Here is a 26,357-nt window from a genome sequence, read left to right on the forward strand (position 1 = left end):
CTGATATATACACGAGATTCACTGGGCTTGTTTCCCAATGGTATACACGATATTCATTTGATGTGTCACCCACTGTTATATACACGAGATTCATTGGGCTTGTTTCCCAATGATATACACAATATCCATTTGGTGTGTCACCCACTGATATATACACGAGATTCACTGGGCTTGTTTCCCAATGATATACACGATATTCATTTGATGTGTCACCCACTGATATATACACGAGATTCACTGGGCTTGTTTCCCAATGGTATACACGATATTCATTTGATGTGTCACCCACTGTTATATACACGAGATTCACTGGGCTTGTTTCCCAATGGTATACACGATATTCATTTGATGTGTCACCCACTGTTTCATACGATATTCACTGGATGTGTCGCCCACTAATATATACGAGATAAGCATGTGACTGTTTTCGTTTTATTTACGTCCACTCATTTTATTTCTAATTTTGGTTGCTAATGATCCCAAAATGCACTGTTGATAAGCAACGGAATATAGGTCAGTATATGTACGACATTTAAACAAGAGTGTAATACTTTCCTTGTGGACCGTGAGACAATGATTATAAGTAAGTATTATTTAGCTATTAGGTTGAAATAAATAAAATTAATCTTTGCGATGGAATCATTTTAGAGGATCATGCGAGACATTGATTTGTTATCGATCATTATAATAAACTAAAATGGACATGCCGAATACTTTCAGATTTTTTTGGTTTTATCGACTGTCATGTCTCCTATTGCGTATTTTTTGTTTTCCGGTTAGCGCAGTGGTTTGCGCACTTGCTGCTCGCATAGGCAACATGGGTCGATTCCCGCCCTGAACGCACGTGATATTGGTTTGCAAAAGACCACAGTCTCTCATACTATCGCACCAATGAGATCGATTATACGTGATATAGTGTTGAATTAACTTGTTTCACATTCGTTAAAATATTAATCAGTTAAAACTTAACTTCGTACTGTGTAACGCTTTGACCATGTTTTATATTTAAGGGTTACTGACTGTGCTGTTATCAGTCAATGGAGCAAGTAAGGTTTATCTTATTTGTTTTTAATTTTCTGCGGACTGTTAATAAATACCATTGTTATAGATGCATATTCAAACTTATCATTTACTTTTAAGTTTTAATAGCTCCAACATTATTTAATGTTATCAAATGCGTGTTTATAAACAGATTTGTGTGAGAGAGAGAGAGAGATGGAGAGGGAGAGGGAGAGGGAAAGAGAGGGAGAGGGAGAGGGAGAGGGAGAGAGAGGACGAGGGAGAGAGGGAGAGGGGGAGGGGGAGGGGAGGGGGAGGGGGAGGCGGAGGGAGAGGGAGAGGGAGACAGAGGGAGAGGGAGAGGGGGAGGGAGAGGGAGAGGGAAAGAGAGGGAGAGAGGGAGAGGGAGGGAGAGGGAGAGAGGGGAAGATAGAGAGGGGGGGAGAGAGAGAGAGAGAGAGAGAGAGAGAGAGAGAGAGAGAGAGAGAGAGAGAGAGAGAGAGAGAGAGAGAGAGAGAGAGAGAGAGAGAGACAGAGAGACAGACAGAGAGAGAGATAACACATAAAAAACATTTGGAATCAAACAATTACCTTTTAAACAGGAAACATCCGATCATCATTAATGAAACAGGTTGTTTATTCATAAATACTGGAGTACCGATTTTGAACGGTCAAGGGAAACCGTTTTGAAATAAAACTCGAAAAGTATCAACCCTAAATGGCCCTGAGCCAATAAACAAATACACAGGAAATAGCCCATACTGTGACACCAGTGCATTAAACAGGAGATGCACAGCAGGGGATTATCATCCCAAAAATTCCTTAAACTAGGCCTTTAAGAGAAATCATCAATCCTTAACATTGCTGTCTCGTTTGGATTTTCCTCTAATATGCACTGGTAAAATGGTTATTTATAAGATATCATACAAAAAGTTTTGGAATATATATTGACAAATTAATAAGATTCCTTTCTATAAATAAAGTCAAAGCAAACAATTTCTTCAGACAATATCAAGCCGTTATACCTTATGGCCAGTGAAATATACGTAAACCAAAAATGACTGAAATTACTTGAGCTTTCTATAAGTGACCCCCCCCCCCTACCCCCCCCCAAAAAAAACAAACAACAACAACAAAAAACCTCTGTTAATTGATCTTATTCTACTTGCATCGATCCCTCTTATCAGATCTCCGATCTGAGTATCCAGCTGTGCAGTTTTAGAAGATTATTATAGAAATGGACCCTAAACGGCCCTGAGCCAATAAACGAATAAACAGGAAATTGGCCCCAACCGTGACACCAGTGCAATTAGCAGGAGATGCACAGCAGGGGATTATCATGCCAAACATTCCTTAAACTAGGCCTTTATGTAATGACTTAAATGGAAGTAGTGGCTTTCGTATCATCCAGTGTGCTTCTCGGACTGCTACGATATCAAACAACAGAACCCCGACGCCACCAGTGGAGTGTACAACGTAACGTTATGGTGGAGTAAGGTGTCAATCGAGGTGTATTGTGACATGGACACTGCTGGGGGCGGGTGGACGGTATGTAACTGTGTTTCTACATACATGTTATGTGATATTTTTTTTAATAACGTTAGTTTTACGTTCAGGGCAACTCGTCGGTATGGCAATCGGCTTCAGGTTGATAATGGTCTTGATGAGGTTTAATGATGCACCAGTCAATTGTAACCACGCCCCCAAGGGCCGTGGGGTATACTGGGGATAGTCGGGGAAATGGGCCGTGTATTAGTGAGTGGAGGCATTTGGCGGAAATTTTACCAGCAGTTCGTCCCCGCAGGTTGGGGATTTTACTCGGGCTTGACTGGACCGAAAGTCAAAGTCCCCGCTATTCCCAGGACCTGGAGGGCGTGGTTACAATTGACTGGTGCATAATGAGATCTGGAACAAGTATGATCATAAGTTAAGTAGAACCGCGGTAACTCACTGTCAAACTTCTGTGTTTGCGCTGATACAAGCGATCTCCAGATTCATTGATTATAAGTATCTCCCATAGCCCTATGACCTTTTTAATTGATTTGGCTTTGCATTTTGATCTATATGTCAGTTTCTACGAAGTCACAGTACGTTTTTGGCTTCTGGCATTGTTCCTGATGTTTGCATTGTATTACTACTATGATTAATTCTGTTTATTTAAAAACGCATGTGGCGTTGAGAGAGTTATTTATGTTAATGTCAACGCGATTATTTTATGTGCGTACACATGCATATTTTGTCAATATCTTAAAAGCTTTTCTTCATAAACTACATGCGACATTAAAAAATATTGGAACACGTTTTTATAAGTTTTTATTTAAAAACATATGTATACAGTCAAACCCCTTTGGCTCGAGCTCGCTTGACTCGATTTCCTCGTTGCCTTTAACTGGATGTAAAGGACCGATTTCTCTCTGCTCATTTACTCATTGACAAGGTAAGCATCCCCGCTTGGCTAGAATTTCCTGAGGCTCGAGGTACTTTCTCCGGTCCCAGGGAGTTCGAGCCAACGGGGTTCGACTGATAATACGTAAAATGGAATTGAATATATTTGATAAAATAGATGGTTATATCGTTTGAAAACATGTGTATAGCTTAAATGGGATTTACAGGTGTTCCAGAACCGTTTTAATGGCTCAGTTGATTTCTTCAATGATCTTGACGCTTACACAAACATGTTTGGTAACATAAACTCCGAATTTTGGCTCGGTACGTACGTCGCCGTTATTTTTGTAAAATGTACCCATCGAACAATTATGCAATTTCGTAATAGATATTTACGCATGTTGTTTGCTTTTAAGTGCAATGAATATATTCGGATATCAAATTTTGATAATATCAATATCGAATTATATATTGCAGCTACCTGTGGCTAAAGTAAACCATTTAATAGACCCATTGTTCAAAACTTTCTAGAAGTATTAGCAACGATGGTAACTTTATATTTGTTAACTTAAAAGCTTTGCTCTCACAGATTGAATGTTTGACACCTTTTTTTATTTTTTGCCTTGGAATGAGCATTTTTTGCATGAATGTCTGGAAACCAGTGGTATAAGATTGCTGACAAAAAAGCAGATCGCATTTTTCATATAAATTAACGTTTAAAAAGTGATGTTTTATGACTAAAAGCGTTACTAACGCTATAAGTAAAATGAAAAATTAGGCAGTTTACCAAACAAACGATATCTATTCTATTGTGAGTTATCTTTTATGACTGAATTGAAGGCACTGATGCCAAAATCAGCTGTTGCTGAGACAAAGAAGGTCAAACTTTCAGACTTGTGAAGACTTGAACGTTTACAACAATAATGTTAACAATGTGGTTATCTTTGCGATGTTCTGAACAATCGGTCCCAGGGGCGGTTTCAGGACTTTCTAAGGGGGGGGGGGGGCACAACTAATTATAAACATGTCAAACTTTTTTTGAATGCATTATTTTTATCATATAATGACATGGAATTAACAAATGTCTTCACTGTAAATAATGTTTGGCAGATAAATTGAATTAAAAAGATATCATTTACTTAGATAAACCTTTCAAAAAACAACAATGAACAATCGGTCCCAGGGGCGGTTCCAGGACTTTCTAAATGGGGGGAGGGGCACAACAAATTATAAACATGTCAAACTTTTTTTGGATGCATTATTTTAATCATATAATGACATGGAATTAAAATTTGTCTTCACTGTCATTAATGTTTGGCAGATAAATTGAATTAAAAAGATATCATTTACTGAGATAAACCTTTCAAAAAACAACAAAGATATCTAGCCGTTTAGGAGAATCGAACCAGGGTCGACGATTAACAGGCTAAGTCGTCAACCACTCGTCCACCTGAGACACACATTATGCTTTATAATTAGTGCTACCGTATATTGATTGCACTCAATGATACTGTAGGTACTTCGGATGTCATTGTTATAAATTTAAGTTAACTGAAGTAAAAAAAACTTGACAACAAATTCCAAAAAGGGTTTCAAATAAATTATTATGTATTAATTTACAAAGGCTCTAGCATAATTCAGAGAACTAGACGATAATAAAGGCCGAAATGGAAAGTTTCAAAGCGGCAACGTTTTGAATTTAAACTTTTGTTAAATGCACGTCATGCACACACATATCTTGTCGGCACACAATGACATTATTAAAAGCAATGACGAACATATAATGTGCACATGTTAACAGTTTAAAACAATTTATATTTCAGGTATATGATATATTCTGAAAACAGTAAACTTACGCGTATAACTGCAGCCATATTTGTCTACTTTTGTTCAGCTGTCTGTGTAAAATGCGGCGCCGATTTTTTTTATCGAATGTTCGGGCCCCGATGTCATTTTTCAAAAGACTTTTTCGTTTCGTATACTATATAATACTCGATAATTAGGTTGTTTATTTGCTCAAATGCTTATATAAAATTTAAATTGTGACAAAACAACTTATTTATACAGTTAAATCAATAAAGATGTGCCTCCAAAAATATTACTTGCCGGCCCGCTGAGGGGAGGGGCACGGGCCCTATATCCCCCGGTAGAACCGCCACTGGGTCCAAATAAAAATGAATGCTAAAAAACTCGTTCTTGAATAATTAAGCAATTAGAGAACATTTATTTGCAAACAGGCCTAAAGTTCATCAAAGAATTGGCTGACCAAGGCGAAATGACTCTTCGGTTTGACGTGTCAGCTGCAGATGGGACCACCGGATATGAGGAGTGGAAGGGCTTCCGGTTAGCAGGCCCACCTGGATATCAGCTGTTTGTCGGAGGCAACGGGACCGGGAGTGCACGTCTGTATCTGAAGCATTTCTGCAAATATTCTTAAGTAGCATTTTATCATTTAGATAAGAAACCATTTTCAAAACCTAGCGTTACACATTTATGTATGTATTTGTGTGACACTTATATCTCCGTAGACCTTCTATTTAGTTTAAACTTATGTAAATTCCTCTCCATGAGGTGAATATTCAAAGGTAGTAGTTGTCATAGCTAAATTGAGTATGATACGAATTAAAGTGCAAACAAATTATCCTAGTAATAGCAAGAGTAAAAATGACACATGAGAAGCTAGTATAACATAATTTGTTTTGAATGAAAATAAAAAGAGGAATTAAGGGAACATGTTATGGTAAGAAACCAGGGCCAGTATTCAATATTGATCATATCCTTATCCTTAGACATGCCTCAGTGATTCCATTCGTTCTATTGGTCAGCTAAATATACGGACCAATCAAAACACTTAGTTTCTAATCTTAAATTTAAGTTCAATTTATATTGCTTATTGAATATGACCCCAGGGCCAGTATTCAATATTGATCTTATCCTTAGACATGTCTCAGTGATTCCATTCAGTCTATTGGCCAGCTAAATATACAGGCCAATCAAAACACTTAGTTTCTAATATTAAATTTAAGTTTAATTTAAGTTGCTAATTGAATATGACCCCAGGTATCAAACAAAGGTATAACGACGGTAAGGTGTCAGTGATTTTTTGGTGCAATTTACTGCCTTCTAAAGGCTGTTTCCCTCTGCGAAAAACTGTCCATTTTTCCCAAAATTTAATAATATTTTGCCAATTTGATAAATGTACATTACGTTAATGAATAAAAAAGAAATGAATTCCTTGAAATATAAACAAAATTCTTGACAATATTTACTCTTAAAACATGTATATTTGCATTATATTAGCTATTTTAGTCTGATTTTGTATTTTTCCCAAAGGCAACATTTTTCCCAATTTGCAAGGTACAGGCGGTAAAAATAATTCCAAAAAAATCACTGGGTGTTTCAAATTAATGTCGCTGATAACTGAAAGGTATTAAAAATTAAAGGGACTCGAGACCTCCACCCACTTGAGTCGAAACCTTATACTTGATATAAGATGTAATTATACCAGCTATGAGCTATCTCCTCTATCCTTGCAATTATACACGTTTAATATCATCCTCGGCACCCCAGTGAATCTTAATCTATATGATACCCTGGGCAAATCAGCTGTAAAAATCTCGTACGCATGAATAATTAATAAGGTGAAATCCAGCCGCTTGATTGGCCGCATGAAACACCTCCAATGAGATCACGGCTTACAAATCGTTTAAGGCAGGATATTGTTAAAGATTTATGAAGATTCCCTAGCCAATTTGTACAGGTTATCATATAGATTATGATACGCTGGAGTGCCGAGGATGGTTTAATATGTATTGTTTCAATGCATTTTCATGAAAAATGATAATGCTTAAAGGAAATGATACACTAAAAACAATTACTCTGTTATGCACCAGTCATTTGTAACCACGGCCCCTAGGTCCGGGGAATAGCGGGGACTTTGACTTTCGGTCCAGCCAAGCCCGGGCAAAATCTCCGCCCTGCGGGGACGGTCTGCTGGTAAATCCCCGCCAAATGCCCCCGCACCTAAGGAACCCTAGATAATGCCAATTTCCCGCTATATTAGGCGTGAAGACAAAACCACCGCAGTCACCCGGCACTGCGGGGCCACCTGGAAGGTAAAAACACGGCCCATTTCCCCGGCTATCCCCGGTATACCCCCGGACCTGGGAGGGCCGTGGTTACAATTGACTGGTGCATTAAATTTACATGGAATCCGTATTCTTGTACAAATGTAATTCCAAGATACGCATATTAACGTCACCAACTATGTGTAAGGACGTAAAACCCTCTTACTTGCTTAAGCAACCTTCACTGTTATTCATTATGACTATAGGTTTAGATGGCGATGCATTTAATACTATACACTCAAGGATAAATGCTGATTCATGCTTTATTTCACTTTTCAGTAAACCAGTCTGAAATATTCAAAAACGACCGATACTTTGAGCAAAGCAACAATGGTTCCTCGTTCGCCGCCCGCGAGAGCGTCTGCGGTGACCTGGATTGGGGAGGCTGGTGGTTTGCCTTTTGTACCCACATCAACCTGAACGGCCGATACCTGAAGCCTGGAACCATATCGGGGGTGGGGCCGGACTGCGGGATTATCTATCTGTCGTTTAAAGGAGCAGAATCGCTGAAGACAACGCGTATGATGTTGAGAAGAGAAAATGGAAATCATACTTGATTTGTCCTCACACCTATGTTGATTTACATGTATTGATATTTATTTCAATAGAGTATTCATCATGTTGTAATTCTGTTATTCCATCTTCAGTGTGTGTATACCACGTGTTAAATTACGTCATATATGCACGTCAGAAGGTAACATTTGGATTAAAATAAAGACTTAAATCAAAGATAACTTTTCTTTTACTACACCATTTTAAATAAAACAAAGGGCAGTCTATGCCGCTTAAAGAGTCACGCCTTCGTTTTATAACCGAAGTTTAGTAAGGTGATTAGTTTCATCAAACACTTAAAATATTGCCTTCCGACGAAGCATTTATGACACAATTTATCACGTGGTTAATTTACCTAATTCTATATGGAGAGAAGACAAGCGCATACTCTTGTTAAAGGCCTGGTTTAATCCTACTATAAGTGACCCCCACCCCCAAAAACCGTGTATTGCACACAATCTCTGTGTATTGATCTTAATCTAAATGGCTAATTGTCCTATCAGATCTCTGATCTGAATATCCTGCTGTGCAGTTTTGGAGGTTTTATTATAGAAATGGACCCCAAATGGCCCTGAGCCAATAAACAAATAAACAGGAAATTGCCACCTACTGTAACATCAGTGCAATTAGCAGGAGATGCCCTGCAAGGGATTGTCATGGCAAACATTCCTTAAACTAGGCCTTTAAAGGGACTAGTCACTAGTGATGAAACGATTATCGAGTACAATCGATAAATCGTCGCTGACAATGCTATGTCGGCGACAATCGATAGTGGTTGTCCAAAATCGATGTCGCAGGCCCTGGTCACTCATTTACCACACGTCTTTGTCACTCATTTACAGCACGCCCTAGCCAGTCATTTACCTAACATCATGTTCAACCATTTACCGCGTGCCATGGTCACTAATCCACCACACGTCATGGACACTAATTTACCACGTGACCTGGTCACTCGTTTACCGCATGCCCTGGCCACTTATTTTCCGCGTGATCTGGTCACTCATTAACCACACGTCATGATCACTTGTTTACCACATGTCCTAGTCACTCATTTACCACACGTCATGGTCAATAATTTACCACATCCCCTGGTCACTCATTTACTGCATGCCCTGGTCACTTATTTCCGCTTGCTCTGGTCAACTATTTACCGCATGCCCTGGTCACTTATTACCGCATACCTTGGTCACCTAATTTACGCATGCCTTGGTCACCTAATTACCGCAGGCCCTGATCACTTATTTACCACAATTCATAGGCACTCATTTACCACATGCCATGGTCACTCATTTAACACATGCCATGGTCAATCATTTACCACATGCCATGGTTACTCATTTACCACATGCCATGGTCAATCATTAACCGCATACCAAGGTCACTCATTTATCACATGCCCTGGTCACTCATTTTCCATATACCCTGGTTAATTATATACAGCGTTTCCTGGTCACTCATTTACAAATCGGTCACCTATTTACCGCATGCCCTGGCTACTCATTTATCGCAGGCCCTGGTCACTCATTAACCGCGTGCTCTGGTCACTCATTTTCCGCTAGCTTTGGTCACTGTGGTCACTCATTTATCGCATGTCATGGTCAATCAGTTACCACATGCCCTGGTCACTCATTTACAGCAGGGCATGGTCACTCATTTACCGCATGTCCTGGTCACTCTTATACCGCATGCCCTGGCCACTCATTTACCGCGTGCCCTGGTCAATCATTTCACGCATGCCCTGGTAACTCATTTACCGCGTGCCCCTGTCACTCATTTACCGCGTGCCCTGGTCCCTCATTTACCGCGTGCCCTGGTCACTCATTTACCGCGTGCCCTTGTCATTCATTTACCGCATGCCCTGGTCTCTTATTTACCGCAGGCCCTGGTCACTTCGTTACCGCATGCCCTGGTCACATACTTACCAAAGGACCTGGTCTCTCATTTAACACACGTCTTTGTCACTCATTTACCTAACATCATGTTCAACCATTTACCGCGTGCCATGGACACTAATTTACCACGTGACCTGGTCACTCATTTACCGCAAGCCCTGACCACTTATTTTCCGCGTACTGTGGTCACTCATTTACCACACGTCACGGTCACTCATTTACCTAACGTCATGTTCAACCATTTACCGCGTGCCATGCACACTAATCTACCACACGTCATGAACACTAATTTACCACGTGACCTGGTCTCTCATTTACCACACGCCATGGTCACTCATTTACCTAACATCATGTTCAACCATTTACCGCGTGCCATGGTCACTAATCTTCCACACGTCATGGACACTAATTTACCACGTGTCCCTGTCACTCATTTTCCGCATGCCCTAGACACTCATTTATTTCGTGTCCAGGTCACTTTTTTTTCGCGTGCCCTTTTCACTTATTACCAAACCTCTTGCTCACTAATTTACCACCTGCCCTGATCACTTATTTACCGCGTGCCCTGTTCACCCATCTACCGCGTGCCTAGTTCACTCATTAACCAAACCTCATGGCCACCTATTTACCGCAAGCTCTGGTCACCTATTAACCGCGAGCCCTGGTAACTCATAAACCGCGTGCCCTGGTCATTCCCTTACCGCATGCCCTGGTCACATATTTACCGCATGCTCTAGTCACTCATTTATCACTCGCCATGGTCAATCAGTAACGGCATGCCCTGGTCATTCCTTCACCGCAAGCCCTGTTCACTCATTTACCACAGGCCCTGGTCACTCATTTACCGCATGCTCTGGTCACTTATATACCGGGTGCCCAGGTCACTCAATTATCACGTGCCCTGGTCACTCATTTTTTTGCGTGCCCTTGTCACTTATTTACCACCTGCCCTGGTCACTGATTAACCGCAGGCCCTGGTCACTAATTAACCGCATGCCCTGGTCACTGATTTACCGCAGGCCCTGGTCACCTATTTACCATGTGCCCTGGGCATTAATTTACCGCAGGCCTTGGTCTCCTATTCACCGCATGCCCTGGTCATTTATTCGCCTCAGGCCCTGGTCACCTATTCACCGCATGCCCTACGCACTCATTTACCTAAGGCCATGGTCACTCATTTACCACTTGCTCTTGACACTTATTTACCGCGTGCCCTGGTCACCCAATTACCGCGTGTCATGATCTCTCATTTAACGCATGCCCAGGTCATGCATATACCTCATGCCATGGTCACTCATTTACCGCATACCCATGTCATTCATTTAACGCAGGCCATGGTTACTCGTTTACCGCATACCCATGTCATTCATTTAACGCAGGCCATGGTTACTCGTTTACCGCATACCCATGTCATTCATTTAACGCAGGCCATGGTTACTCGTTTACCGCATACCCATGTCATTCATTTAACGCAGGCCATGGTTACTCGTTTACCGCATACCCATGTCATTCATTTAACGCAGGCCATGGTTACTCTTTTACCGCAAGTCATGGTCACTCATTCACGGAGTACCATATTCATATACCGCATTAAGTATAACGCACACATACTGAGCCATATTTTTAACGGCCATGCTTCATAGTTTTGGTTGTAGATGATAAACGAAAAATAAATACTGTAACATTAAACACATCTTTATTGTTTAGCATTGCGGCGTTGACAAGTTTGTAGAATAGAAACACTAGCTTTTTACAAAAGTAACATTAAACGGAATTGTTGGCAGAATTTACAATATATAATACATTTTCATAATGGCATATTTGGCGATGATTCAACACAAAAAGTCAGATAAGTGACACAAAATGCAACACAAATACTATATTATGTCTATAATAAAAACGTAACATCCAGTGGAACCTCGACTTAGATGTTTTACACACGGAGCAAAATAAATCAATCCTTGTTTTCAATTCATGAAATAATGACAATGAAACGCTTTTACTCTATATATAAGCTTTGTACATCAACAATACGGAAGGCGTCTGACCACATTAACACTTTAAAGCGTCAATTTTCCATAGCGCACATATATGAAATGTGAATTCTGAATAGTTCAAGCATTGTACGTCCTAACTGTCCCCTTAACATTTGAACCACACGTAACACATGACCTCTGCCTGTTCCCACATGTGTTACAGGACACGAGGTGGCCACATGGCAGAAACACGAGGGAGACTTCAAGCCGCTTACAATAGGAACATAGAGTTTTGGCCCGCAGGTGTTGGTTTTCGCGGGAAAGTTCTGCCACCATATTTTGTCTATCTGCTGAAGAAGAATACACATGAGTAAACGCTGATGTGAACATCCGTACACTTAATTGCATAGGCAGAAATTGACAACTCTGAATGCCCATTATAATTCGCAAAGTATACAAAGGGCCATAAATTTATATAATGTGGCAATATTTAAGCATAAGTTACATAACTTGTTATAAAAGAACGTACTATAACTGTGAACAAGTAAAGAAAGTTTGAACCTTATATCATGAACTGGTTTCAGGTAAATAACAAAACCATAGAAATAATTTCTAAGCGTGCAAAGGGCCATAACTCTGACAACATTTAAGCATTTTTAACATAACTTTCCATAAAAAAATTGCAGCATTGTTGTAAGCAAGTAAAGAAGGTTTGAATCTTTTATCATGAACGGGTTTTAAGTAAATAACAAAACCATAAACATAATTTTTAAGCCTGCAAAGGGCTATAACTCTGTCAATATTTTAGCATTAGTGACATAACTTGTCATAAAAATACGTATTTCACTGTGCGCAAATGAGGAAGGTTTGAACCTTATATCATGAACGGGTTTTAAGTAATAATCAAAACCATAAAACTTGTCATTATTTTAAACATACAAAGGGCCTTAACTCTAATAATATTTAAGCATAAATTACATAATTTGTCATAAAATAACTTATTTTTACTGTGCGCAAGTTACGAAGGCTTGAACCTTACATCATGAACAGGTTTCAAAATATTAAGCAAACCAGAAATATCATAATTTCTAAGCATGCAAAGGGCCATAACTCTGACAATATTTAAGCGTCAGTGACATTACTTGTCACAAAAGCGCATTTTGTTAATTTGAGAAAGTTATGAAAGTAATAATATGATATCGTGAACTTCTGATAAGTTATTAATAAAATATTTTTTAAAAATGGACGGACGGGCGGACGAACAGGATGCTTACTAGAGGGCACTCGCTCAACTTGCGAGGCGCTAGCAAGAATATATGAAACACACTTTAAAAAACGCGGATACCGTGAACACCAGTTCTAAATTTAGGAACATAATTATAATAGGTATGACCGACCAATGCCGAGAGAAAACAATCATCTTTAACATACCAATACTTATAATGACTATATAATTTCACAGATAGTGCCGTCAAATATGTTTCGAACTAATACATATTTTACACCAACGAACTTACCCACGGATTTTTCGTCAAAACAGTCTCTTTCTTCTTCAATTGTCAATATTTCCTGCATCAGATCCATCCCCGTAATGGCGTTTGCTCCTGAAAATAAGCAATTAATGGATTGCAGTTCATGTCCAACTCTTTATACAATAATTACGCTTCTTATACGCGTTCCATTAATAAATAGCACAAGTTAGACTCAAGTTGAATGCCCATCCTAACGCGTTGAATGTAACTCAAATAAAAAAAAGTCCGCTTGACTGACTGGCAAACGCTTAGGAATGTACCTCAGCATTTACCAAAGAGGCAAAGCTAGCATATTTGCAGTCAGTTTTGATGATAGAAATCAATACTAAAACAACCGATCGCTTCAACTTATTCATAGAGGGTGAGATTGATTTAGTGTTATACATGTTCGCCTTTCACCAAAGAGGTTGTCAGTTCGATCCCCACCAGGGTGGGGTGGTTTAATGGTAAAAGTGTTCGTCTCTTACCAAAGAGGTTGCCTTTTCGATCCCCACCAGGGTGGAAGTGGTTTAGTCAGTGTGTGTATACCACGTGATAAATTACGTAATAAATGCTACGTCGAAAGGCAATAATTTGCTTAAAATAAAAACAAAGATATTTTTGTCTACACCATTTTAAATGAAACAAAGGGCAGTCTATGTCTCCTAAAGAAAAAATAAAGCTTTCACTAATTCACACACTGTTGCAACTCTACGCCTAAATGAAACACAAACTGTTGCAAAACCACGCTTTCAATGAATCTCTCTCTGTTGCAAGACCACGCGTTAAATGATTGACTCACTGTTGCTAGGCAACGCTCTCAATGAATCAAACACTGCTGCGAGACTACGTTTTCAATGGATCACACAACGTTGCTAGGCAACGCTTTCAATGGATTCCACAATGTTGCTAGACAACGCTCTCAATGGATCACACAATGTTGCTAGACAACGCTCTCAATGGATCACACAATGTTGCTAGACAACGCTTTCAATGGATAACACAATGTTGCTAGACAACGCTTTCAATGGATAACACAATGCTGCTAGACAACGCTTTCAATGGATTCCACAATGTTGCTAGACAACGCTTTCAATGGATTCCACAATGTTGCTAGACAACGCTTTCAATGGATTCCACAATGTTGCTAGACAAAGCTTTCAATGGATTCCACAATGTTGCTAGACAACGCTCTCAATGGATCTCACAATGTTGCTAGACAACGCTCTCAATGGATCTCACAATGTTGCTAGACAACGCTCTCAATGGATTCCACAATGTTGCTAGACAACGCTCTCAATGGATTCCACAATGTTGCTAGACAACGCTCTCAATGGATTCCACAATGTTGCTAGACAACGCTCTCAATGGATTCCACAATGTTGCTAGACAACGCTCTCAATGGATCTCACAATGTTGCTAGACAACGCTCTCAATGGATTCCACAATGTTGCTAGACAACGCTCTCAATGGATTCCACAATGTTGCTAGACAACGCTCTCAATGGATTCCACAATGTTGCTAGACAACGCTCTCAATGGATTCCACAATGTTGCTAGACAACGCTTTCAATGGATTCCACAATGTTGCTAGACAACGCTTTCAATGGATTCCACAATGTTGCTACGCTTTCAATGGATTCCACAATGTTGCTAGACAACGCTTTCAATGGATTCCACAATGTTGCTAGACAACGCTTTCAATGGATTCCACAATGTTGCTAGACAACGCTTTCAATGGATTCCACAATGTTGCTAGACAACGCTTTCAATGGATTCCACAATGTTGCTAGACAACGCTTTCAATGGATCACACAATGTTGCTAGACAACGCTTTCAATGGATCACACAATGTTGCTAGACAACGCTTTCAATGGATCACACAATGTTGCTAGACAACGCTCTCAATGGATCACACAATGTTGCTAGACAACGATTTCAATGGATCACACAATGTTGCTAGACAACGCTTTAAATGGATCACACAATGTTGCTAGACAACGCTTTGAATGGATCACACAATTATGCTAGACAACGCTTTGAATGGATCACACAATTATGCTAGACAACGCTTTGAATGGATCACACAATTATGCTAGACAACGCTTTGAATGGATCACACAATTATGCTAGACAACGCTTTCAATGGATCACACAATAATGTAAGACAACGCTTTAAATGGATAACACAATTTTGCTAGGCAACGCTTTGAATGGATCACACAATAATGTTAGACAACGCTTTAAATGGATAACACAATTTTGCTAGGCAACGCTTTGAATGGATCACACAATAATGTTAGACAACGCTTTAAATGGATAACACAATTTTGCTAGGCAACGCTTTGAATCTATCACACAATTATGTTAGACAACGCTTTCAATGGATCACACAATTATGTTAGACAACGCTTTCAATGGATCACACAATTATGCTACATAACGCTTTCAATGGATCACACAAAAATGTTAGACAACGCTTTAAATGGATCACACAATTATGCTAGACAACGCTTTCAATGGATCACACAATTATGTTAGACAACGCTTTCAATGGATCACACAATTATGCTAGACAACGCTTTCAATGGATCACACAATTATGTTAGACAACGCTTTCAATGGATCATATATTTTGCTACACAACGCTTTGAATGGATCACACAATTATGTTAGACAACGCTTTCAATGGATCACACAATTATGTTAGACAACGATTTCAATGGATCACACAATTTTGCTAGGCAACGCTTTCAATGGATCACACAATTATGTTAGACAACGGTTTCAATGGATCACACAATTATGCTAGACAACGCTTTCAATGGATCATATAATTTTGCTACACAACGCTTTGAATGGGTCACACAATGCTGTAAGACCACGCTACTGTTGCAAGATTTCGCCTTCTATGTAGTTCACACTGTTACAAGACCACGCTCTCAATGAATAACATACTGTTGCTAGATAATTATTTCAATGGGTCATCCGCTGTTGCAAGATCACGTTACTAATGGATCACACTGTTGGAAAACTACGCATTCGATGAATCACACGCTGTTGCAAGATTTCGCTAATGTTGCAAGATTTCGCTACTGTTGCAAGACTTCGCCTTCTAAATATCACACACTGTTGCAAGACCACGCTACTGTTGCAAGATTTCGGTACTGTTACAAGACCTCACCCTTTTTTGTATAACACACTTTTGCAAGAAGACGTTACTGCTGCAAGATTTCGTTACTGTTGCAAGATTTCGCCTTCTATGTAGTTCACACTGTTACAAGACCACGCTCTCAATGAATAACATACTGTTGCTAGATAATTATTTCAATGGGTCACCCGCTGTTGCAAGATCACGTTACTAATGGATGACACTGTTGGAAAACTACGCATTCGATGAATCACACGCTGTTGCAAGATTTCGCTAATGTTGCAAGATTTCGCTACTGTTGCAAGACTTCGCCTTCTAAGTATCACACACTGTTGCAAGACCACGCTACTGTTGCAAGATTTCGGTACTGTTACAAGACCTCACCCTTTTTTGTATAACACACTTTTGCAAGACGACGTTACTGTTGCAAGATTTCGCTACTGTTGCAAGACTTCGCCTTCTAAGTATCACATACTGTTGCAAGACCACGCTACTGTTGCAAGATTTGGGTAATGTTACAAGACTTTACCCTCTTTGTATACCACACTATTGCAAGACCACGCTACTGTTGCAATATTTCGCTACTGTTACAATACGTCACCCTTTTTGTATAACACACTATTGCAAGACTACGCTACTATTGCAAGATCTCGCTACTGTTGCAAGACCACGCTTTCAATGAATCACACACTGCTACAAAACTACGCCTTCGACAAATTACACACTGTTGTGATGCAACACTTGTTTCATTGTACACTTATTGAGTTTTGCAACGTATCTTTAATAGTTAAGAGTGACATTAAAACAAAGAACGTTGATCGCATGTGTAAGTAATGCATGCACAAATAATAATAAAAGTGAATACCTTTGGACCTCAGGACATTTTCAATGGCCGTTTTAACCAAATCTTCACTATAATCATTTTCCAACACACTTTGAGCTGCTTCTGTTTTCATCAATTTGTCAATTTCGTTTGTTGAATCTTCTTGGCTAGCTAGATAAAAAAAGAGGATATATAGTCAGAACCCCCTTGACTCGATATCGCTTGGCTCGATTACCTCGTTGGCTCGAGGTGGATGTAACGGACCGGTTTTTTATCTACTCATTGTGAGCATTTTCGCTTGGCTCAATATACGCGAGGCTCTAAGTATTTTGGCCGGTCCCTGGGATATCGAGCCAAAGGGTTTCGATTGTAATTGTAATATACGGCACAATCTACGTAAGTATTACTTTATACTTAGGAATAAATGCTTTATATAGCCATGTAATGTTATTACCGTTATTGGTAGGTGATGCAAATGTGTCGGACGTATTTCCTGCCCCTGTTATTTTCTGAAAGAAAGACAGCATTGAGAACAAATGCGAATAAAATACGTCATATAACAAATGTCATTGTCTATATATATGGTTACGTATATATGACTCAATTATAAGTATATGTTTCTTTAAATATTTCTGTAATACGATTTCGACATGTTGCGGTGTATCAATGTAACTGTGTAGAAGATGCAGAAAATGCATGAACAGCTTATTTAACAACATAAAATATAGATAAAATGACTAAATACACATACAGTCGAACCCCGTTGGCTCGAACTCCGAGGGACAGGCTAAAATACCTCGAGCCTCGAAAATTCGAGCCAAGCGGTATTGTTTACCCTCAGTATTAAGAATCGTTCCTTTACATCTAGTTCGAGCAAACGAGGATTTCGAGCCAAGCGAGATCGAGCCAACGAGGTTGGACTGTATTTTTAAAATGATAGGAAGGAATAATTTTGTTCTATTCTATAACAGCTCCAGTAATGTTAGGTTCGAAAAGACATCATGCCAAAGCGGGTGGTTAATTTCTAATTAATAACTAAAGAAATCAAGATTGATCATCATTGAATACATACTGTAGTGTCTTCAACCATGAACATTGTTTCGCAATCATAAACATTCTTTATGGAAAAATCTCCAGAAGCAATGATGAAAAAAATACTTATTTCTCCGTATCGAAGTAAATACTCATGTGTATACAGTCAAAACTCGCTATGCCGAAGTCTCAGGGACCTCGGGAAATATTCGAGATAACGAGAATTCGATATAACCAAAATATAAAATATCTCTAACTCTAACTCAACCTAAAATATCTGAAAGAAGTTCGACATAACCGGAACATCGAGAAAAAATAGTTCATTATAGCGAGTTTTGACTGTATGTATGTTCTTTTTTCTTCTATGACATCAATTCAGTATATAAACCAAAGCACGGTAATACCGTATACTTTTATTTCCAAACATTTTTCTCGAAATGGGTATACCAACTCTTCATATCTGCAGCACTTTATCAAACATATATTGGTTACGCTCAACCATTTTAATTGTCTTATAAAAAGCGTTACATTCTCTGTCATGTTTAACATTTAGTACACATGTGGAGCCTTCTTACAATATACAGTTCTAGTAAAAACCTAGAGACCTGTGTTATTTCGCGTGCACGTTGGTCAATTCGTTACAGAGTAAAAATGTTATTCATTTAGTGATCTTTAACCTATAGTTACCTCTGTAGTCAGTTCAAGAGCAAGTTTGACCAGGTTAATGAATTCCCTCCCTTTAACAGACACCACGTGATCACAATCAAGCGAAAACCGCGCATGCTCGGTCCAAGGATCGTCGTTCTTTGACCAATGTCGTAATCCTGTAAATAAAACAAAACATAATTATACTGATATATTTAAAATGCAAATATTTATAATGTAATCTACAGATGCAAAAGTTTCGACGTAAATGTAACAAAATCTTTAATCACATCAGACCAAAAACGTGTTTTATATGTCTTTTTGCACCAGTCAATTGTAACCACGCCCCCCCCCCCCTCCTCGGGCCGGGAAATATCGGGGACTTTGACTTACGGTCCAGCCAAGCCCGGGTAAAACTCCCACCCTGCGGGCACGAACTGATGGTAAAATCCCCGCCAAATGCCCTCGCATCCCGGTGACCCTAGAAATGGCCCATTCCCCGTTATAGTTGGCACGAAGACAAAACCAACGCATTCACCCGGTACTATGGGGCCACCTGGAAGATAAAAACATGGCCCATTTCCCCCGCTATCCCCGCTATAACCCCGAACCTTAGGGTGGGGGGGGGGGGCGTGGTTACAATTGACTGGTGCATTATGGCTTTTCCATTTTGCGATTGATGAAGTGCCACTAGGAATAAGGATCATATGAAATCGCAACGTTGTGACGTATGTTAACCAGTGTGTGAACGGTGGTTTCAGTTGAAAATAATCGTGAGTAATTTCGAGCAGATCCAATTTACTTGTGTATGTTTTCATTAAAACAGCGTGATTCATAAACTAACCAATGATAAACATGTATTAACACTGTGAAATAAACATTCGTTCATTATCTCATGTAGGCACAATATTCATTCATCACAGCTAATTTTAAAGTAAATAATTTGTCGTTTTATAATAAGACTTTTACCAAAGACATGCATTATGAATGTTGTGGTTTATAGTGCTTTCCAGCCTATTCTTATAATCTTCAAATATCTTCTACAAAAGAATTTTCACCGATTGGAATGATGTATATCATATAGGTCGTATTTTAACTCTAAAACCGTTTTTTTTTTTTTGTTAAATTCCGTTTGAGTTAATCTTAACAAGAAGTGTATATCATATACCACAATAATCTTATTTGGAAGCTCTTTTGAATTTTCGATCCTAGAATCAATGATAGCTAATCCGAGCATTGAACTTTTACTGAAATGGCCATTTAAGGCGGCCTTCTTGGGCGCTATCTTGGATATCTCCTTTACGCAAGAGCCGCTAAGAGGTCAAACTCACTTTTTCTAATCTACAAACTTTAACCTTCAATATGATATCAAATAATTGTATAGCATAGGGGTGCAGTTAATTTCCTTATTTTTCATAGTTTAAGCCTTGGAACCCGGACTATATATATATACTCACCAATTCCACATTGAAAACAACGCGTACAGTCCTCTACCCCCGTGTAAAATAATCCTGCTTCCGATAAGACGATTGTAGAAACAGCGATGCTTTGACATCCCTTAAAACTGTCCAGTCGAGAAGATTTTGTCGTGTATTTTGGATATTTTGGACCATTTATTGAGTTCACGGGGGAGTTCGAGGAAGAACTTTGTGCTGTAGCACTGTTTGTTGCAGTTGATGAAGGTTTATGAATTCGACTGTGCGTTTTTGGAACTGCACGCCTGCCGTTTGCTACTACAGATGCTGAAATATTATGTAAAGTCACATAAGCTTAAGTTAATGAATAAAACGAGTCAATTTAATCAATTGCCATGTAGAAACCAACCAGAATACATTCTAAGCATATCTAGTTTCACATGTATTACATTTATCATTATCAAATTATATCTAGCAATGGTATATACTTGTGGCACGAACGATGTATGTTTACAGAAGAAATATTGGAAGAGATTTACTTATTTAAATGCATGGGTAAATTCCATTCAGTTTAGTGTCGAATTCCGGCCTGGGCTGGAATTCAATATTGGTCTTAATTGGATCTAAGAACGATTAAGCTAATCGGATTACTTGTTATTAATTACTGACCAATAGAGTGAATGGAGTCAATGACCATGATAATGGCTAAAGTCGCATATTGAATACCACCGCTGTTCAATAACGTACCTAGCTGTTCCCAAGACTGATTATGAGGGTCTTCCGTAGGCTGCACCGCGAGTGTGTTGATACCTGTCACAATACTTCTGATATGTTTAAGTTGAACAGATAAGCCAGTTTGCTTAGGCCCCGAAAGAGGGGCAGAGAATGTTGTATATTGGATGTTCTTGATCTGAGCTGAGGTTACGGGCAATGATTTGTACTGGCCCGCCTCATGAGCCTGGTATGCGAATCCTCCTTGTGGCACGAGACTGGTGGGTTTTGCTGTATGGTCAAATCTACCATTGTGTGACGTAGATCTACTGCTGCTTGAATAGGACGACGATGCTGCTGTCAGATGCTCTGGCGAATGTGTTTTTCCAGAAAACATTATCCATTAAACTTTTTCTTCAATAAACCGATAACGTTAAATCGAGTTTGGGTTGATCTGCAAAATTAAAAATACATTCCTTGAATTATTTGCACATTTTTCAATTTTAAGTAGATGATATCCAAACAGTTCGAATAATGCCTAGTCTAGGAATATAGACGTTTTTTTACAGTACGTAGAAGACTTTATAAAATACGCGTTTCATATAATGTAAGATACACATTAACAAATTTTTGCTTCCAAAGGTCAAAATTTAGTGATTCTGTCATCATATGAAAAAGGGGATCCCATAAGCTTATCTGATAAACATATTTAAATAAGCGTCATTAAGCACGCACAATCTCAAAATAATGCTTATTATCCCTAGGTACAAACTCCACAGTGGTTACATTCCATTTCCGGGCAGTGTTTACTGTCGTCACACAAATCAGGTAATGATGATGATGAAACTAATGTGACGTCATTACATTTTTTTTCTTTTATTTGAAAACAACGTTATTTAATTATTACTAAATATAATGTTTAGTGTAAACGTGTACACAAAAAACATTTGAAATCCAGCTATATCCGTACAAGGTCTCAGAAACATTCCCTGCTCGTCACGCCTGATCACGAGTAGGTGATGACCATAAGGACGTGACTGCGCATTTGACTGTTTTGATCAAAACAAACAAAAGAATATGATGTATGTACAGTTAAATTGATTTAAGCCATTATAAATGGGGGTTTAAATTAATAGCTACGTGGCCACAATCTCTTTTTTTTTAATCACTGAAGTCAACCGAGTAAAACCTAATAGTCTGGATATATGGTTTAAATTAATAGCTACGTGGCCACAAACTCTTTTTTTAATCACTAAAGTCAACCGAGTTAAACATAATAGTCTGGATAAACCATTACACCATTTGAACATTACTACTGGCCGAATCTACAAGAATGAAAACTAATACAAGAAATGCGCATGCCAAAGAAATTACAGTAAACCCGTGTACTATGCAAATTACTTAAGAATTAAAATCGCAATAGCTTTGCTGATAACATTGCAAAATATATCAGCCCCGGGTTCTCAAAGATATATATCGTAAATCAATAAAATAAGTACCAAAACGTTAAATTAAAGCTCTTTTCTAAATAAATAATGATTCTCATTTAAATGAAACAGGAAGAAAATAAGTAAAAGAAAGTGCTTATTTTTCATAGCCGGGCGCCAATTTATCGTCTAGAAGAAAATTCATTTCTTTGTGTTCAGTAAGAGTTACCTTTATTCTAGCCGATGCGCATGCGCGAGTTTCTGACTCAATCTATTAATAAAACCAATAAATTTGCGCGGTTGTTTTCGTTAATAAATGGACATTTGGCGGTTATAGTCTTCTTTTTGGATTGTTGGTTCATAGAGCTCTTCTAAATGATTAAATCTAAATCCGTCCGGCGACCCCATTGGCTATAGCCTGATCCTGTACACTAAGCGAACTAACAATAAATAATAAATTAAACAAATCGATAATGTTTAAAGCTGCAGTCTCAAAGATTGATCGTTTTGAAAACTTTTTTTTATATTTTTTGTGTCTTTTAATGAGCCAATTTTTGCGTAAATGTCTGGAAATCAGTTATATATAAATTCTTACAAAATATCAGATCTCAGTTAATCATATGTACACTCGGAAATAGATGTTTTATGCTAAAAGCGTTACTAACGCTTTAAGAAAAATGACATTTTCGGCAGTATACCAAACAGATCAGACCTTTTATGACTGATTTGAAGGCATTGATTCCCAAATCAGCCCATTCTGAGACCAATACTTTTCAAAGAGTCAAAACTGACAATTTGTGAAAGTGCTACTTTAAAACCACAATACATCCATATCGAGGGGTGAAAGCGAAAAGGTTTTATCTTCTTCTTTATTTAATGTCACTTAGAACCTTTTCACATTCACCCCTCGATAAGTGTGTGATTCTAATTGAGGTAATTAACGATGGATGACAATTAACGTTTGAAGAACAGACTTCCTGTACTCCTTTTTTGTATTGACTTCCTATCAAAGTTTAAGAAGAAAATTATTTGGGAATTGTGTAACTTCCGATACTTAATTTTCTTGGTATTGAATTAATAAGAATTAGTGGAAGTACAAAGATTGCATAGATATTATTAATAGATTTTTTGTTAACGTCCTATACTTTGTTTTCTTGGTATTGAATTTATAAGACTTAGTACAAGTTCATTAAGGAAAATATTTGTGAATTGTGTGCCTTCTATAGTGATTGTAATTGCTATGATATTTTCCCTTGTCTTTAATTGATTGAATAAAGTGTTCACATTCTAAATAATTGCTTTAATTGAAATTCTCAATTCTTCAGTCCGCAGACTAACTCTTGTACATTGTTTTTTTTATAGAAGTTCTTGAACCAAGGTTCTTCAGCTTAACCAGTTATTTAAAACATTGCAAGCACAAAATAATCCTTGTTCAAGATTATTTTTCTTAAACCATTGTTCAATAACAGCTCAAATTCTTGAATCCAGATTTATTCCGGAACATGAGTGTTCTTTAGTCTTAAGGGCAAAAGTGGGTGGGGAAGGCCAAAAGTTAAAAAGTTTTAAAAGTTCATATTTTATTTAGTTTTGAGGAACGATCTTTTTCAGGTGTAAATCATACTTCCGTTGTTACATGTTCTTGGGTAGTAAGGAGTTGACATGATTTTAAGAAATAAGATTTTAGGTTTTGGATCAGAGGCATTTGCACTTTTTTCGAAAATGTCTGCCGTCAATATAACCTCGTTGTTTGTGTCAAAATGCCACAGACTTCCTAACCCAGACACTCTTGCGTTTGTTTGATGACATCTTTGATATAAGAAAGATATACAATAAAATAATGCAAACTTTAATTCATTTCCTGGTTTCAAAAGTGCAAATATATGTTTTTAATATAGCTGCAATGATCACAAAGCCCTAAAACTTTGTTTTTTGGGTAACGCTGACTAATTTGACACAAATCATATTCATTTTATATAAAGACATTTCCAGAAAATCTTAAACGTTTGTTTTATTGGAAATCTGATAAAATCTTCTTTTGTAAAATTTGCTCAACGCCTTATTATAGCTACACATGTTGCAACGGATATATGTATTATGCTTGCTAAATATTGAAACTCAAAACTTAATCAAATATGATTTTTTTTTGTTTTGGTCCTTCAAACGAGGATGCACTATGGAAGGCACTTAAAGTAGTTTTAAAACCGAATTTTAGATCTTGAACTTTTCTCGCAGGGAACGAACATAGAAGAAAATATCAAATAATTCTTACCTTGTCGAAGCATATTCCACTTCAGATATCACTCCTTTAGAATGTTTTAATTTAATAATATACGAATGACTTCAAATTGGAGATTTTCCACGTATTGGGATTCCTATACATGTATAATTATATGCGTTTTAAAATCTAAAAATAGACTGCACGCAATTATAGGTAAACCATGTGGCTCAATAAGTTGTAAGAGATCGTGTGTATTGTGTGTGCTGTTCACTTAAGCGAAAAAAAAACAACACACACAATAAAACGTGGTAAAACTTGAGTTCAGTTTAGTCCATAATTGCTCATTTTGGCTATAATGTATGTATGTTTTTCTACCATATTGAAATGAAAAGTTAATCGGGTCAATATTTGGCGGACACACACACTGCCCTCCACCCGATAGTAACATATACGTATAAATAGTGGATATCTTAATAACCTATTCTACTTTTGGTTTATAATGGAGAAACGGCAGAAAGAGCAAAACCAACAGTGACATGTAATATATTTCGAGAATATAGTGTTAATAATAATGATATTGTCCATATAGCTTATTCTAATATCAAAATTATTATGTTTCTCTTTGGGATCACTTTGTGGAAATAATTACCAACCATATTCGAAAGATTTTTGTTTTACAATAAAAAAACCTTTGAATATTCAAGGACATTCTCGTCGATATTAATATTTGTGAATTTTTTTTCATCTATTTTGTCTCATTAGCTTATATTTAAAAGTACACCTCATAGCTTTGTTTAGTTTTCGTGGTTTGGTCGGTTAACCAAATTTAATCCTTTTTTCGTAAGCGGTATGTTTAATCATCAATTCTAAACCAAAATCTGATATCATTTTGAGCTGTAAATGCATGTATATACCACGTAATGTTATAAATGATATTTCATTATACTTTTTCATCATGGTGTCGACTATGTTGGTCATTTAATATGTGTGCTCTTAAGTCTTAGTATTACAGGTGGTAATGCTGCAGCTATTGTTGTTGATACTGCCACTACTGCTTCTGCTATTGCCAATGTCAACACCACCGCCACAACACCACCGTCAGCACCACCACAACCACCACCACCGATGATGATGATGATGATGATGATGATGATGATGATGATGATGATGATAATGATGATGATAATGATGATGATGATGATACCCCTAAAACTACTGCCGCTCCTGCTGAATTGTTGTTGTTGTTGCCACTTCTACAACAACAGCTACTACTATTCCTTCTACTAACTATCATATAACTTCTACTGATGCTGCTAATCTTGCGTTAATCAATTATATGTTGCTGTGAATGAAGGAACTAAGCTGTTTGTATCAATGCAAAGACCCTTCATTTATCTATTTATAATGAGCGCAAAGTACAATGAACCCTTAAAGGGACTGTACACCAGATTCGCACCAAAAAAGTTTTCTTCTGTAACGAATCTCAGGACAATT

At 38.0% G+C, this 26,357-nt stretch overlaps 2 protein-coding genes across 3 annotated transcripts; one reads left to right on the forward strand and one right to left on the reverse strand.

The window, feature by feature from the left end:
* The first annotated feature begins 514 nt into the window (after positions 1–514).
* Positions 515–8,195, forward strand: LOC128204077 (microfibril-associated glycoprotein 4-like). Its single transcript, XM_052905419.1, has 6 exons — positions 515–583; positions 1,011–1,046; positions 2,411–2,547; positions 3,612–3,708; positions 5,622–5,786; positions 7,791–8,195. Exons 1-6 carry the CDS (start codon positions 574–576, stop codon positions 8,066–8,068), a joined length of 723 nt encoding a protein of 240 aa, XP_052761379.1. The 5' UTR covers positions 515–573; the 3' UTR covers positions 8,069–8,195.
* Positions 8,196–11,655: 3,460 nt separating this feature from the next.
* Positions 11,656–25,079, reverse strand: LOC128205350 (baculoviral IAP repeat-containing protein 3-like). Of its 2 annotated transcripts, none has more exons than XM_052906921.1 (8): positions 24,915–25,079; positions 21,255–21,672; positions 20,550–20,834; positions 19,135–19,271; positions 17,870–17,924; positions 17,458–17,586; positions 13,449–13,535; positions 11,656–12,281 (listed from the first exon to the last, which is right to left on the reverse strand). In XM_052906921.1, the coding sequence occupies exons 2-8, from the start codon at positions 21,613–21,615 to the stop codon at positions 12,070–12,072; spliced, it is 1,266 nt and encodes a 421-aa protein (XP_052762881.1). In that variant the 5' UTR covers positions 21,616–21,672; positions 24,915–25,079; the 3' UTR covers positions 11,656–12,069. The 2 variants fall into 2 exon arrangements, with proteins under 2 accessions (XP_052762881.1, XP_052762882.1); XM_052906922.1 differs by having other exon boundaries at positions 11,656–12,278; positions 24,915–25,078.
* Positions 25,080–26,357: the final 1,278 nt, after the last annotated feature.

This window comes from Mya arenaria, chromosome 10, assembly GCF_026914265.1.
Source record: "Mya arenaria isolate MELC-2E11 chromosome 10, ASM2691426v1".
NCBI classification, from domain to species: Eukaryota; Metazoa; Mollusca; class Bivalvia; order Myida; family Myidae; genus Mya; species Mya arenaria.

Coding starts and splice junctions, on each gene's coding strand:
- LOC128204077 (XM_052905419.1), top strand. Junction 3,709..5,621: donor AAACTCCGAATTTTGGCTCG/GTACGTACGTCG, acceptor ATTTGCAAACAG/GCCTAAAGTTCATCAAAGAA. Junction 5,787..7,790: donor CAACGGGACCGGGAGTGCAC/GTCTGTATCTGA, acceptor TTCACTTTTCAG/TAAACCAGTCTGAAATATTC.
- LOC128205350 (XM_052906921.1), bottom strand. CDS start 21,615: ATGTTTTCTGGAAAAACACATTCGCCAGAGCATCTGACAGCAGCATCG. Junction 20,835..21,254: donor TCAGTCTTGGGAACAGCTAG/GTACGTTATTGA, acceptor ATAATATTTCAG/CATCTGTAGTAGCAAACGGC. Junction 12,282..13,448: donor TTTTGACGAAAAATCCGTGG/GTAAGTTCGTTG, acceptor ATTCTTCTTCAG/CAGATAGACAAAATATGGTG.